Here is a 16,016-nt window from a genome sequence, read left to right as displayed (position 1 = left end):
GCAGAGCTTCACACATTCAGTAAAAATCACTTTCTGTTAATCTGAATGTGTTCTGCACACACGCACACTTCACCCGCTCTGATATTAACACCAATTGGTCTTAATTAGCCTAGTCCCATTCAGCCTGCTGTGTTTCCTGCTAATTACTGTGAGTGTGTGTCTTTCTGTCAGCACAATCAATTGCAGTCTGTTTCTTTTCAGACTGTCAATTAAATTAACGATAGCAGATGTTTAAACACTTTGGAAAAATATTAAAGCTTTCCTTTCCTTTATTTCCTTTTTCGGCTCTATTTTTAGACTTTTGTGAAATAAAACATAAAAAACATGGACCATATAAAATTAACTTTGTACACATATATATAACTGTGATAAATCAGCAATGATATCGTTGCCTGTCACCCAGGTGACACACTGGGTGTTACCCAGTGTTACTGGGTGTAATGTCCTTCATATTTTATTGGTATTTTCGGTATAGTGTCAGTGGAGCTTCTGAAAGACACCCTAGTAAAAGCTGATTTTATTGATCACCTTGATGTTTTTCCCTACCGACTTCTCTAAAAAACACAGGGATTAATGCATAAAAGCTCATTGTTAGCTCTGTATTCATATTATTGGCTTAGTAGTTGCATAATTCACATTTGCAAATAAACTTTATTTATGTTAGACTGAGCCTTGGTGCAGGCCCTCAGTTCATCCTCTGGATGAAAGAAGCTATTTTAGCTCCCATTTTAAGTCAGCTGTCTTCCGATTGGCTGCCCCATATAAAACACGAGGTGAAACAACATCTGGGCAGGGATTCTGTGAGCTACCATGAGATGACCGTGATCCCACAAAGAGCCCTGAGTAGTCTGAGTGTTTGGAGTGTTTGGCTCACATGGATTACTTGTACATGCTCTGAGCTTATCATTTGAAACTTTGGCCATGTTTTATGTGAACATTCACCATGGAAACTAGAGTTATATTACAGGAAAGAAGGAGAAGTAAAGTAGGCCTCTTTTATGCCACAGTTACACAGCTAAATATAGAGACCACGTTTTTGACCACTCACAGTCGGTTGCCATCTTCAAACATATTTTAGTAGATCAAGATAAACATAATAATAATAATAATAATAATAATAATAATAATAATAATAATGTCTGTGAAGGTTCTCATTATATATTCAATAATATATAATGTAGTAGATCACCCTGCTATCAGTCTGTAATTAAACGGGGTCAAGTTGGCAATTATGTGATAATATAGCAATTAACAGTAATGACTTAGTGATGATCACAAAACTCTTACTGTCTTACAAACTTATTGTCATGTACTGTTGTTGATATTTACAGTACATACACAGAAATTCCCATTAAAAAATAATTCACTACTTACATGGACTGGATCTTATATAGCCCTAGATGTGTCTCATTCACTCCAGCACTTTTTTCTATGACATGTGTACTATCAACCTAACATTCACACTCCAGTGGATGGATAACAGAACAACTTGGGGTTAATATCTTGCTCGAAGATATTTGACATGCAGACTGATGCAGCCAGGGATTGAACCCCCAACCATCCAGTTGGTAGATAACCTGGCCTACCTCATGAGCTCCAGGCAACCGGATGCTGCCACAAATAGTGACACATTTGCTTTAGGATGGCATTTTAACCCTTTAAAGCCGGTCGGAGCGGACACGCTCCATTTTGCGCAACTATTTTTAAATCCCGGTAGCACTGCAACCACGTAAGCTAGCGCAATAATTTTTTTTGCATATGAAACCGGAGGAGTTGTACTTACATCTTATGCCATCAGCTTGTCCTAGGTCACGTATCCTTCCACATATAGCTTTGCAAAAACTGCATAAAAAGCACTTGCAGCAACAAATACATAATATTCCAGAAACAGGCTTTGCCGATCCGATCAGCTGTTTGTAACACTTCCTACATCCATCAGCGTGAACTATCGCATGTCCGCCATGACCTGCCCGAAACCGGAAGTGACGTCATTTTGCGGAAATGTAGTTTTTTACCATCGTGGCTTTATGAGCCTATACTGGTGTTTTTAAAAGTTATGTTTGACTTTATGACTTTCTGTGTCGTTTCTGGGATGCTGAGGACTCATATTGCACTGCTGGATTTTATTTTGATGCATATGCTGTTATTTTGCAAATTTGCACTATAATATATTTTTTCGTTTTTCCTGCAGTATATGAAAATTGGTGTATCTCAAAAATAAAACTATGAAGACACTTAAAATAAATTTCCTTTGGTGGGAAACTAGTTTGTGCAACTTTTTTGTATTTACAGTTTTGAGGGATAAGCCTCTTAAATTTCTCTAACTAGAAATATATGTTAAAAACTCAAAAACGATTTTAAATTGTTTGTAGTTTATTGCAAGTTTTTGCAATTTATGTAATTACTATGCACTTAATGCAGACATATCATTAAAATTTGGGCTATAATGGTTGTATTGATGTATAGCAACTTGAAATGCTCCAAAAAATGGCTCCACAGCATGTAAAAATATACTATAAGCTCTGGCGGACTTGGTTCTATGGTAGGTCTTAAAGGGTTAACTGTACAATGTGCTAAGTATTTGGCAGCAGTGGAATACAATCAAAGTACAACCACTGAAGTCAAATCCACTATTACAAACAGATGCATCCCAGACGAGTTGCGCTCATCAGCACAGACTGACTTAGAGTGCTTGTAACATGTTAGAGTACTATTATTTGCAAACCTTCACCAATCTGTCTGAGCGTGATTGCAGTGAGTCTGACTTAAACTGTGATTGTTTCGACACAGGTTGCCTCCCACTGGTTCACTTGTGCAACCGCCTCTTGATCAAAATTTTAAGCCATCCTGTTTTTATTGCGTGTCTAGTGTGACAGAGCAGCTGAATTCAAGTAATGCTGAACTATTTCAAAATAAAGTATTCCAGTCAATGACTCCTATTGTTGCTGTTGTAGTTTCTTTGAGCACTTCTTTTTATGATCTCTTAATAAGCAAGAAAAAAGATGTTTAATTGAAGTGATTTCCTTCTGCTGCCCGTTGACTATGGATTGGTTGGTGCGTGTGGTGAGCTCAGCTGGGAGATAGAGGGATCATGGGAGTTTTAACTCAATGAGACACGGAGGGTGGACAGCAGGTGAGGCTTGTTAATAAAGGCTTAATGCTAAACATGCACACACTGCTGTCCAGCTGGTGTCAGAGCTCACTGCAGATGGGACCTTAACAAACTGTGTGCCTACATGCATTGCTAATTTCGGGGGCTGCACAGTGTTGTAGTGAGGACTCCGAGACGGGGGTCGGGGTGGAGCCAGTATTTCATGCTGTTGACCAGCCCACTTTTTTGTGGTGAAACAATAAGATAAATTAAGCTGTCGTTCAGTTCTTATTGTCCAGCAGTTTTTATTGAGTTAATATTTAATATTAGTGATTGGAAGTTGATATTGATATGCTAATCTATTACTTCAGGATGACTCGCATCTAACTCGTCTGTCTGCCTTTCTTTCTCTTTTTTCCTTTTCTCATCATCAGACTCTCAGCACTGAATGGTGTTGAGAGCCACAAGCACACAGCAGAGACTTTACATCACAGAGCAGCTACTGATTTTGTATTATTATTGAGTGACTGCACATAAAAATACCGCTCTTCAAAATGTCATCAAAGAATACTTTTATTTTTATTTAAATGATCTTAGAGGCACCCTGCCTCTCACTCTGTGTTATCTGAATGAAGCTCCAGCCTTGCCTTCTTAAATGCTTGGAAAAGTATTTAGGAAAACAGATGGATGGATTGAAATTTTGAGGCAAATTGTGCGAGACATTGAGTTACACGAATAACAGCCTGTTTGACTAAACTGGGAATTGTTGCTTGGTAAATTTGCCAGTGTTGTTGTCAGTAACAACTTACAGACTTGATGTTTGGGTTAAGCCAGCTCTAGTGTTTTTAGTGATTGACATGTCCATCATCCCAACAATGATTTTTGTTTCACTTTTGAGATTTTAAGGTAATTGCACTGACACTAATAATGACGATTATTCTCAATGTGCACAGAGACAACAAAAAACTGGTTTCCAGTCAAAGGTATGTAAAAGAAAAAAACAATCAGTAAGTTGCTGATCAGACAGGAAGTGGTGCCAAAGTCTGGTGTAGCTTCTGTCAGGTTTCAGTTAGGTCACTTTGAGATGAGTCAGCTTGTGTGATGATCAGAGATGGGCAGTAACGCGTTACTTGTAGCGTGACTGGTAGCGTTACTTGTAACGCGTTACTGTAATCTGATTACTTTTTTCAAGTAACGAGTAAAGTAAGGGATTACTATTGCAAAAACGGTAATTAGATTACCGTTACTTTCCCGTAGGAACGCTGCGTTACTGTGTTACTAAAACCGTGATTTCTTTGCGAGAATGTCTCACGACAGTGACGTAAGCGAGTGCGACGTTCGTGAGACCAGCTGTGTGCAGATCAACAATGGATAATATATCGAGTGCAGGAGAGTATGAGCGTGCAGCGTTTAAAGCGTGGAAGTACTGACCTTACTTTGAGTTTGATTCCATAAAAAGTGACAAAAACATTAGTGTCCGTTGTGCGTGGGAAGAAAACTTATTTTTACAGCGAAAAAACCCCTAAACTTCCGAGCAAGCACCGAGTAGCTATGACGTAATGGGAAACTCACAGAGACACTCGCGGATTCTTCCACTGACCGTGGCACACCTGCACCAGGGTAAACCTCCGCCTACCGTAGTCCTGCTTTACAGGTGAAAATAGAGCAACAGGAGCGCTGAGTCTTTGACTTTATTTATTTTCTGCTGTGTTTTACTTGCATCTATTTGAAAGACTGAGTGTAAACACAAAAAATATTTTATTTTATGTGCTGGAATGTGTAGAAAATAGGTTTAAATGTTAAACTAATTTCTTCAAGTCAGAGAATGGTGCATATAGTTTAATTTTTACTTGATGCATAAAGTTAAAAGATTAAAACTGATAAAACAAGTTAAAAAAAAGAGACTTTTCCATTTGATTACATTTTGTATGATGGATTATGCAGAAAAAGTAGAATTGGGCTGAAAGATCTATCGCTTTATCACCTCTTCAGGTTGTAAATCGTGTTTTTAAAAAGTAACTAAGTAACTAAGTAATTAATTACTTTTGAAAATAATACTTTTTTGGGGAAGTAATCAGTAATTAGTTACTGATTACTTTTTTCAAGTAACTTGACCAACACTGGTGATGATGCTTACTGGGTGACAGTGTGAGCTTTGAGTCAGTGTGTAAGGGATCAGACCTCCATTTAACTCTATCAAACTTTCCTTTTCTGCTTCACTTTTCACTGCTTCCTGCTAACTTAGCACTTCTTTTCCTCGAGTTCATTCTTGGAGGTTCTACAACTTTTTCAAGCCTAACAAGCAGAAATTTTCAGCCTTCAGCAAGCACAAACATTTGCTCCAGAAAATAGTGCATACATCCAGGTTTCTTCTTTTTCTTTTTCTCCTTCTTTCTTGTGTTATTTGTCTTTCATTTCAACTCAGTTAAATTAATGACATTCAATTACATCCAATTTTATTCACAAAAACACTCTTGGTATTCTAGTCTTGTTTTATTTAATTTTAAACAAGCTTTTTTAAATTTTTTCAACAGATTTTGATTCAATATTTGATATCAACCTCAACCCTTTCTCGTGTTTATGTCAGTGTTGATGGTATACTTGCACATAAACCACTACATTGGACACTGATGTGTCACTCGATACCGTGCCACCCACTCAAAACGTATGTTGTCCACCTAAGTAGACATGTAAAAAACTCTTTGAAAAGTACATGCTTAAAAAAAATTAAGTTCAAAAATCTTTTTTTCATGCCCAAAGATGAATAAAAAAACGTAACGACTGAAAACGTCTGAATTCAAAGATTAAGGGCTCGTACCCAATACTCGGCAAATGGATGCCAAATAAGTGCAGGAATTCTTATAGAAACTTAGTGTACACAATGTACAGTATATGTACAACAGACAGAGCTCTGTTTTTGGTCACATCGCTGTGCCCCATATACCACACAGACATATAAACAGTCTCTCTCACCATCTGAAAAACCCCGAACGTTGACTAGTCCTTACTCACTATGACCTATGTTATATTATAATATCTACACCCTCGCATGGCTCTCAGTCAGTCTGAAAACTGCATCTCAATGCAACTCTAAACCTAAACACAATATAACTGCAATAATGATCACAGCACAACAGAAAAGAATTTGAATTTAAAAAACATTAGCAGTATGTTGCTGTACTGAAAAAATCTAACTTTTAAATAAGTATGAACAACTTTACCGCTCAGTATGCGGGCAAAGACTACAAATAATTCAGTATACCTAATAAGGCTTAACACCTGCAACAAATGACAATAAATGCACTGATTTATATTAAGCAAGGCCGTTGTTTGCATAAAACCAAGTTGTTAAAAGATTTGAGTTGAGTTAAAACATACTTTTACCGTCAAAATATTAAAACTCTGCAAACATTTGACTTTAAAAATCTTTTGAAGTGACTAATTTCCTCTATTATTTTTCTTTTGTCAACTTTTCAAGCTTTACATGGTTGAAATGCTGTTTTTTTTTTTCATTTAGCAGCACATCATTGGTTTATTTCCTGATATGTTGCTGCTGTCTGATGGTTTCATGGTTTGATTGTAACAGAGATGGGTTTCCTTTTTTGGGCATCTTTTTCCTTCCTCTTCCTTCCTGCTGCCTTCTTTCAGTCAAGCTGATTCTCTGCTGGCAGGCAGCAGCTGGCAGAGACTTCAAACACACACACAGTATCTGGACGTTGTCCAGGGTCGTAATGCAGTCGTTTTTTGTTTTTTTTTTTCCAGACACTAACCCACAGTGTCAGCCACTGTGAGAATGCGTGCGTGTGTGTTCAGATGGTCTTGGCTGTTGTCCACCTTGCTGTCACCGACTCTCATCTTATCATTTAAACTCCTGGATGGCTCTATATCCTTCCACTTCTTTACCTCTGTGACAAAACTGACTAGGGCGTGTCTTCCATAAAGGTCTTTCGATGGCTTTTCTCTCCTTGCTAACAAATTTGTGATCTGGACCAGGTCTGAAGTATTTTGTTTTGTCTTGTACTGTTCTGTTAAGTGTTGAATATTTATTCTACTGCAGTGTGTTAATTAGCTGCTCCAGCATTCAGGTCAACATGTTTTAGGATCTTGTAATCAGCGGAGACTGCTATGGATCAGGATCAGTGTGATTCTATATGGTTTGAATTATTGACCTTTATTTGCTTTTGAAGACAAAAACATATAAGTACAAAAATATTGTGAATGCCACGAGATTAACAGGTCTTAGAGTTAGTTACTGAAGACTTGAAGGATTTTAAACATCTAAAATTGAATGCATAACCAAAGCCTACACGATTTAGTAATATTTCATATTGCATGTTGCTCATTTTTCAGTTTAGCTTTTTATCAGGATTAAACTGAACAAACACACAGCATCTCAGCTGTTGAATTTCAAGTTTCTATCATCATCATCAGTTCTACTTCACTAGTATGATCTGGGTGAAATGCTGCTTTCTTGATTGAATATATACAGGCATGCAGGGATAAAGGAAGATAGGATGTCTCTGAGTCTAAGCCCCTGTTTACTGTAGAGTGACTGTCATCAGTTTTCATAGAGAGACACATCAAGCAACTACAAAGAAATGTGAAATTACATCAAAAAGGAACAAAGGGACCAAAAAAAAAACAGAAGCCAAAAGTCCACAAATGGAAAACTAATCCAATACAAAGAGACACACATCAATCACAAAGAGACCCAAAAAACACAGTAGCAGCAAAAATTACAAAATCTCCAAAACAGAGACACAGAAGTGAGACCTCAAGCAGCTACAAAGAGATGCAAAATGACCAGAATGAATTGTAGATTCACAAGAACAGCCATAATTACCACAAGGTAACAAAAAATAAATAAAAAATCACACACTCAAAATGACCACAAAGAAGCACACCAACTGCAGAGAGTTGTAAACAGACCATAAAAGTGTAAACACACAATAAAAAGAGACAAGTACAAAAAAATGTAAAATGACCGCAAAAAGGTGACAATCCACACCAGGGAAAAAGAATCAAATGCAAGAAATGCTAAAAAACAACAACCACAAAGACACAAAATGACGAGTGAAAATCGTGAAGAAGATTGATAATCCACAACCTGAGGAAGAAAGAAGAAATCAAACACATGTCAACAAACACACCTGCTTACGAGACTGTAAGCAAAAACCAATGGGACCAAAAACAACCATATGACCACAAACAAGTGGAAATTCACAAAAATGAGCAAGAAATCAAACAAAAGGTGACAAATCAGTAAAAATTCACAGCAAAAGGAAGGAACAAAAGATTCACGTTCACCACAAAAAGATACCAAACTAGTGTGAAAAGATAGACTGACCACAATGACAGACAAAAAAAATCCTACATGACAGGAAAGGGGTTAAAACACAAAACAGTAAATAACAGTAAATGATAAATATTCATCAATCACAAAGAGATAAAACACATTTCAGTCTGGCCAACTTGCTCCAAGCAGGGAGTGAGGTCTCATATCTCTGCCTGTCTAAAGGACTTGACATGCCTGACAGCATGTAAGTTCAGCGTTTGGATAATCTGTGTAGAAATGCACAAGTATTGTTCTTAGAAAAGCTCTTAACCTGTGTAATCAATATATACTTAGAAGCTAGACTCAGAATGCATTTATCTGATTTTAAATTGCTGTCAAGACTGCTCATTATCACTCTCTCTACAGTCCTTTTATTTTACTTGTTTTTTCAGAGTCTTTGCTTCTGACATATTTTAAGTGTCAGGAAATAAAATCAGTGAGGAGAGAAATCAGATGCAAGTGGAAGGTTTTCATATTTTGTCAAGTTGACACAAACAGTTATTCATTATGTTTTCTATTGAATCTTGAAATTGGCACAAAAATGCTGGTAACATTCTCCGTACTCACGTTTAATCGTCTTATTTTGCCCAACAAAAGTCCAAAATTGAAAGACATTACATTTATTGACTATGAACATTAAAATGTGAAAATTATCAAATGTGAAAAGCTGAAAGTGGAGAACTGTCATTCTCAGAAATCCTTTAAATGACTCATTTACTGATTATAATAATTGCCGCCTGTCAGCAAATCAGTAAAACCAGAATTTCTTCAGTTTCACTTTTTTTATTAACTTGTTGAGATTTTTGTCTATTCCCCATACATTTATAATACATATTTAATATATATTAATTTGTATATATTCATTTTATGCTGAATTCATACATATTCTGTGTTATGACGACAAGATTTTCTCGGTGTACTAACACTTCAAGAAAAATATATGACTTTCTTTTTACAGAAAAAATCCTAAAAGTTCATAAAAAAATATGTCTGGAAGAGTTTGTGGTCAAATAATAAAGTGAAGACCGGCTTCATGTTACAGATGAAATATGAAGATAAAGTGACTGAGAGGCAACAAAGAGAGAAGAAGAGAGTAGAGACGAAGGCTGAGCAGAGACTGATAGCATCAAACTGCAGGACAACGAGGACAAGGACAAGCTGATGAAGTGACTGGCTCTGAGCGTGTGTGTGTGTGTGTGTGTGTGTGTGTGTGTGTGTGTGTGTGTGTGTGTGTGTGTGTGTGTGTGGTGGAAGTGAATACAGATAGAGCTGTCAAGATAGTGAGTTACTGATAGAGAGAGAGGGGGACGACTGCTGAAGGAGAATCAATAAGAAGGAAACCATGAAGGAAAAGAGAGCGCAAAAGAAGAAATAAGAAAGGGAGAAGGAGCAAGATTGAGATAAACAAGGGATGATGTGTGGGGAGGGAAACTAGGATGTTTTGTAAGGAGTGAAGGATCCTCAGGTATGGGTGGGGGATTGGCTGCAGGCGGAGTTACCTGTGATACCTGTGATGTTGCTCTTCTACAAGATTCTTTTCTGTACTGTATGTGTGCTGTTAATGTTATTGTCTCTCAGTATAACACACTTTAATACTTTTAAGGCCTTTTGTTTGTTAATAAAAGGCCCTTAAAAAGACTTTAAGCACCCTTAGCCACGCTCTCTTAGCCTCAATATGACAGATGGGTTTGCAGGGTATCTGCCAGGTGTGTTGTTTGGAGAGATGAAGGTGGGAAATTGTTGTGAGTAACAGCTTTGTAGCAGCTAACGAGCCTAAATTAAGAACAATTAACTTGATTCTCACCATTTTTTTTTTTTGAAGAGCCAGTGTTAAGTACATTAGAATAAAGTACCTTTGGTTAATTTGAGTTGTACTGCACATGCATCTATCAATACATATATTGGGAATCTGTTGTTGGTTGACAAATGTTTCAATTAAATCGTTTTATTCACTGACTGTGATGTTTGTTGGCATCCACCTTGTGCGTAGAGTGTGGTTTCAGATTCATTCTGGTTCTGTTTTTGCCTTTTTTGTTGAGTTCAGTTTTATTGATAAAGTGCCAATCCACAAGATAAGTCATTTCACGGCTCTTGTTATAGTGAGGTAAGGAGAAACCTGATAATTTGCAATGAAAACACACTCAGCACTATATTGTTATACAAGAAAAGGATGTTGCTTTGCTGAAAGCAAATCCCAGTTCTTAGAGATAAAGACTTTTTTATGAAGTGCTGTTCGTTTTATTTCTCCGGTCCCAATTGGAACAGGCCCAACTGGGATTAACTTTTATACAGAAGTTTTTGCTCTGATTAGTTTTCCTATAGGAGCAACTGAAATGAAAAACAGAAAAAAAGAACATCTGCTGCTCTTCAAAGTCAACTCTGCGCTGTGACGCTGTGACTCCAGGTCGTTCTAAAGCCTCCATTCAGGTTTTCCGGGAAATGCGGAGACGTTGAACGGCGGCTTTGACTGAACAAACTGCCTCTCTGATCACGATGAAAGACGTTTAAGCAGACTCAACATCAAAGAAGGGAGGAGATGCCGCCACTGCTCGCCTTTCAGCAGATTAAAGAAAGTCTATAAACCTGAAAACAAAGAATACAGCAGGTTCCTGTGGCTTTGATAGCAGTGATGAGTTATCCTGCTGAGTGAAGCTCTACAGGTTGGGGGTTAATACTCAGAGCCACACTCTCTTCTCTGAAGAGACATGTCTGGCAGAGCTAATGACAAACATGGATAAAAACACGAAGCAAAAAGAGGATAAAGCATTAGAAAATGTATTAGAATTCTAGTCCTGATTGATCTGCTTTAGAAAACAGAACAAAGCCCTGAGTAAGGCATTATTGGTTTGGAGTTCAATTTTGGAAAAAAATGACAGGAACAAAAGTACATAAAGCAACAAAAAGAAGCAACAAGATGCACCTTTAACTTCAGTCATACTATATATGTACATATAATGCATTTACTGTCACACTGTGTGGGCAGTTACTGGGTTTCAATCAGTGGTAGATGTTTTGACCTGTGCTACGGTATACAAATTGCTGATTCCTGGGGAGTTTATTTATTAAATGAATTATTTCTACAATGTTTATGTTGGTTGTCTGTCTGCTTTTGTGATTGTCCAGTTTAACCGGTGAATACGGGCGGCATAAGTGTTGTCTTCCAGAAATGTGCCCTGGATGTATTTGTATAGAAAGAGAACAGTACAGACTGAACACTATCCCCTCTGAGGATCTTTTAGCAATTTTGTGCTTTGTATTTTTTATGATTTAAAATCAGCATAATATGAGATTTGTTTATATTTTTATTATTTATAAGTATAAATAATTAAATAGTGATTTGCAGATGTGTGTTAAAGCACACCTGTATTTGATGTAGATGAGTTTATTTGTCCTGTTGGTGTCTTGCTTCCCTCTAACTCCTTTTCGTCTCCTTTGCTTTTTCCTGCAGCCTCAGATGCCTCCTCATCTTCTTCCTCCTCGTCTGGTCTTGGAGGTTTTGTGGACTTCATTTTCACCCAGGAGCCTCAGGACACGGTGACAGTACGCGGCAGTGTGCTGCAGCTAGACTGCCAGGCACAGTCAGATGCTGTGGCAGGACCCCCCACCATCACATGGCGTAAAGATGGAGTGCTGCTTAGCACGGTGGTCGATGAGCGACGGCGACAGCTGAGTAACGGCTCGCTGCTGGTGCAAAATGTGATGCACTCGCGGCACCATCGGCCTGATGAGGGAGAATATCAGTGCCTCGCCACGCTGGATGGACTGGGAAGCATTGTGAGCCGGACAGCAAGAGTGACTGTGGCAGGTAAGAGACTACTTGAATCTACAAGTATCTATTCATTCAAACAGACTCATGAACTCAAAATGCAAAAATGTGATTTCATAGTTCACACTTAAAAGTAGTTGGTTTCTCAGTTTGAAGATCCTGTAATTTTTAGGAAACCATGAAATCATTTTCTTTCTCATCTCTACAATCATAACAAGTTCTGTAGATGAACCATTTTCACTCAGTTCCAGTTAGTTTAGCTTCTTCGATATAGTTTTGTGAGCTAAACCTTTGCTTTGTGAGGGCCAAATGCTCTGGAAACTTTTGATCCACAGTTGGCGGATGAAGATGCTAGATGTTGTTAGCTGTAATTGTGATTGGCTGAGTCTTTAGCAAATTGCTTTAGTCACCCATACTTTGTCTGCAAACACTCTTCAAAAGAAGGGCTTTGAAATAAAAGCTGTGCCTCACCATGCATTTAGATCAAGTAGGTTAGACTATTGTAAAACTTTATTCACAGTATAATGCAAATCATTGGAACAACAACTTCAACTCCATCACAATGCAGCAACCACTGTCCTGAAACTCACACGGAAATGTGAACATAACACTCCAGTACTGAAGTCCCTTCACTGGCTCCCAGTTCAGTCCTTTTAGAAAAGCAATGCAAGCTCACAATGCTTTGACCCGTCAGTACATCTCTGACTGGTCGGTCTCTATAACCCAATCAGACCTTTCAGGTCACCAGGTGCCGACCTGTGTTTTTTTTTTGTGTGTTCCCAGAATTAGATGTGTGCTCAGGGTTCTCTCACTGTGGTCTAGTTTGTTGGAACAAGCTGGCTGCTGACCTGGGGTCGATTACAACAGTGTGTGTTTAATTAAAAAAACACACACTCAAAGATTTTATGTGATTTTATATAAATACACATTTTTCCAGAGGCCACTGACTGGTCCATGGGTCTGCTTGACTGGGGCTAACAGTCGATTTCACAGCAAATACCATCAACTTCCAGCAACCATTCACCAACTGATTGGGAAATACACATTATTCCCTCCAAATTCATGCTTGCCAGATGATTTCTAGCCCTCTGTGCTTTGAGCTTTAGCTGTTAGTAATTGTAGCTCACAAAACTTGGAGGTTTTTCTTATACTTGTGTGTGAGTTAATTTATCTTTAAACATATATTGATATACTTTATATTTGAATCTATTCATTTGAAGTTTAATAACTTTAGCCCTGTCCTCTGAACCTGCTAATATTAAAATATACAACAAATAAATAAACAGCACATTCGTGCTGTTAGAAGCCATGGTGCCCCTCAGGAGTCGTTTTCAATCTCCTTTTCGTTGTGTGACTGGTTTTCTAGTATGTCGTGCAAAAATAGAAAAAAAGAGAGTCATTCAATTGTTTTTCATAGACAAATGAAATGGGATTTGGATGCTATAAATAGACTCAGAGTTGTATTAAAGATTAAAGCACAGATTGTTTTTGACTTTGTCTTTGACTGTCAACCATAATCACACCAGCTGGTATTTGTTGGAGTTGTAAATTTGGGTTCTTGTGTATAGCCTCATGATTTTTGGTTGCTGATTTTGTTTTGTTTGTTCCACTGATATCAACCATCATGCATTGTAAGAACACATCATTTGTTTGTGCATTTTGCTTGGATACAAAAAGAATAGAAGCGATCCAGCATGCACTGAATACGAAATCACTGGACTTGAAAATAAGAATAGAGCAACATTGTTGAAAAACCTTTCCTTCAACTGACAGATACAGATGTGTCTGAAACCTGGGCTTTGTAAACAGTAAATATTTGCATGTTGTCCACATGTGTATTTACATAACATACAATTTCTATACAACAGAAGAGAAAATGTAAGCATAAAAAAACTGAACAAATGGCAAGAGTGAAAGAAAGAAATAATGAGCAGAAGAAGAATGATATAGAAGGAGATGATTGAATGAATAAAGAGTATCGGAGAGGAGATTCCCCTCATTTAGATTAACATGGCCACAACACCTTCACCTCTCCTTGAAAGTTATAGCAACACAACACACATACACACACATGCTCCCATAATATTGCCGTTTCCATTTATTTTGCTGTTCATATTTACTTAATAACACCAAAGTAATTCACCTGTAATGTAATTTAGTAAGTGGAGCGAGGCTTAAGATCAATACAGTTTATGGAAGACATTAATAGAAAGCAGCTCTGAGGCTTTAGTGCATCACCATGACCATCAGTCTGCGCAGCCTGTTCTGTGTGCACTATGTTGTATGACAGCTTATTGAAAGTGTGATGGGATTAAAGACAAATGCAACTAATCAAATATTCTGTCACACAACAACACGCCAGAAAGTGACCCGTGCGTGACATCTCAACAGGTAAAGATTAATGCAGTCAAAAACAATTCAGAAAAAATAACATTCAGTAGCTTGTGAAGTTTAACATTTATATTGCAGATCTAAACAATTTGGAAAAAAGGAGAGCAGCTGCACAAGGTTTCAGACATTTATAATCGTGTAGTAGCTCATTGTTACTTTTACTTTTGGAGGTTTTTCATTGCCACACTGGTGGTTAGGCAGTTTATTGATACATGCTGGCAGTAGTATTTTTAAGTGGTTTTGCATTTTTTAAGTCAAAAAATAATCGTTATATTTATGAATCACTGATATTTTGTCTTTCTTTCTATTTGTGTCAGTGTGTTAAAAGTGCATAGCAGAGAAAGTGAAAAAGGCAAAAAATAAAAAAAACTATTTTGGGAAACTTTGAAGTGGCTACACCCATACATCCAAAATGTAACAGATTGAGATTCTAAATGAACTCACAGAGCAGTTAAATTATCCATTTAGCCCAAAATGTCTTTGTTGTTGTTGTTGTTTGTTGTTGTTTCTTTGCTTTTAACATAAAACCCTATGGGGATCAACTTACTTTTGAAGACAACCTTATGTGGTCAGCACGTCTCTGCTGACTAAAGTTTTCTGCCCTGGATATTGCAGCATTGTGAAGACATAAGGATGAGATAAGTCAATGTCAAAACGCCTACTAAATCAAGATGACTCTGAGTGTAGTCAAACCCCTCCAGGAGGCTGAGACAAGTCTGAGTCAAGATGAAATAAGGAGGGAAAAACAGGACAACTTGCTCATTTCATGGTCTGTTTGGCATGTGAGTGAGGAAAGAATAAGTGGAGCTGATATGGTCAGGCCTAAATTGATGCACCAAAATACAGCGCTGGGCACTGCCTCGGCTCGGTACTGGCCCAGAATCCACTGGTTATATGAGCTGCCTGATACCAGTGCAATGGTAAAATGGTTCCAGCTATGGTGACCAACACTGTGGGACATGCAGCACACCACTTCATCACCGAAAGAACTCACTGTGAATTTTAAACTCTTATCCAAACCTGACCTGAATCATTAAACACACATGTTCCAATCAAAGTCAATTAACCCACATTCAAGCATTACATTAAAATATGAATCAGCCCTACCTCCATGTCATTCACACAAACACACACATAGACACGCATGGGCAACACTCAAGCAAGCACACAATGCATTACATGGCAAAATGCTAATGAAAGGCAGAAGCTTAAAATTCAATTAGCAGTCTGGCTGTGTGCGCGTGTGTGTTCAGAGATGACTGTAAACTGGGAATTAATTAGAAACACTGAACTCTCAGAGGACGAGGGAGAGAAAGCATATCAGACTGAACAGAGAAGAAACGCTATTGAAGAATGAAAAGAGAGAACAAAGAAAGTGAATCTATTGCTGAAGGGTGGTAGAATAAGAAAAGAAGAAAAAAGAGACATCCTAC

General features: G+C 37.7%; 1 protein-coding gene across 3 annotated transcripts in view; it reads left to right on the top strand.

Moving 5' to 3' along the window:
• Positions 1 to 16,016, top strand: part of dcc (DCC netrin 1 receptor) — a 381,171-nt gene that overhangs the window by 105,199 nt on the left and 259,956 nt on the right. For all 3 annotated transcript variants that reach the window (XM_080907576.1, XM_080907574.1, XM_080907575.1), the window contains exon 2: positions 11,875 to 12,231. In XM_080907576.1, the coding sequence (XP_080763702.1) occupies positions 11,875 to 12,231 (357 nt within the window). The remainder of the gene's footprint in view (positions 1 to 11,874; positions 12,232 to 16,016) is intronic.

Source organism: Rhamphochromis sp. 'chilingali' (assembly GCF_963969265.1).
Source record: "Rhamphochromis sp. 'chilingali' genome assembly, chromosome: 2".
In the NCBI taxonomy this organism is placed as follows: Eukaryota; Metazoa; Chordata; class Actinopteri; order Cichliformes; family Cichlidae; genus Rhamphochromis; species Rhamphochromis sp. 'chilingali'.
This window is presented reverse-complemented; position numbering and strand designations above follow the sequence as displayed.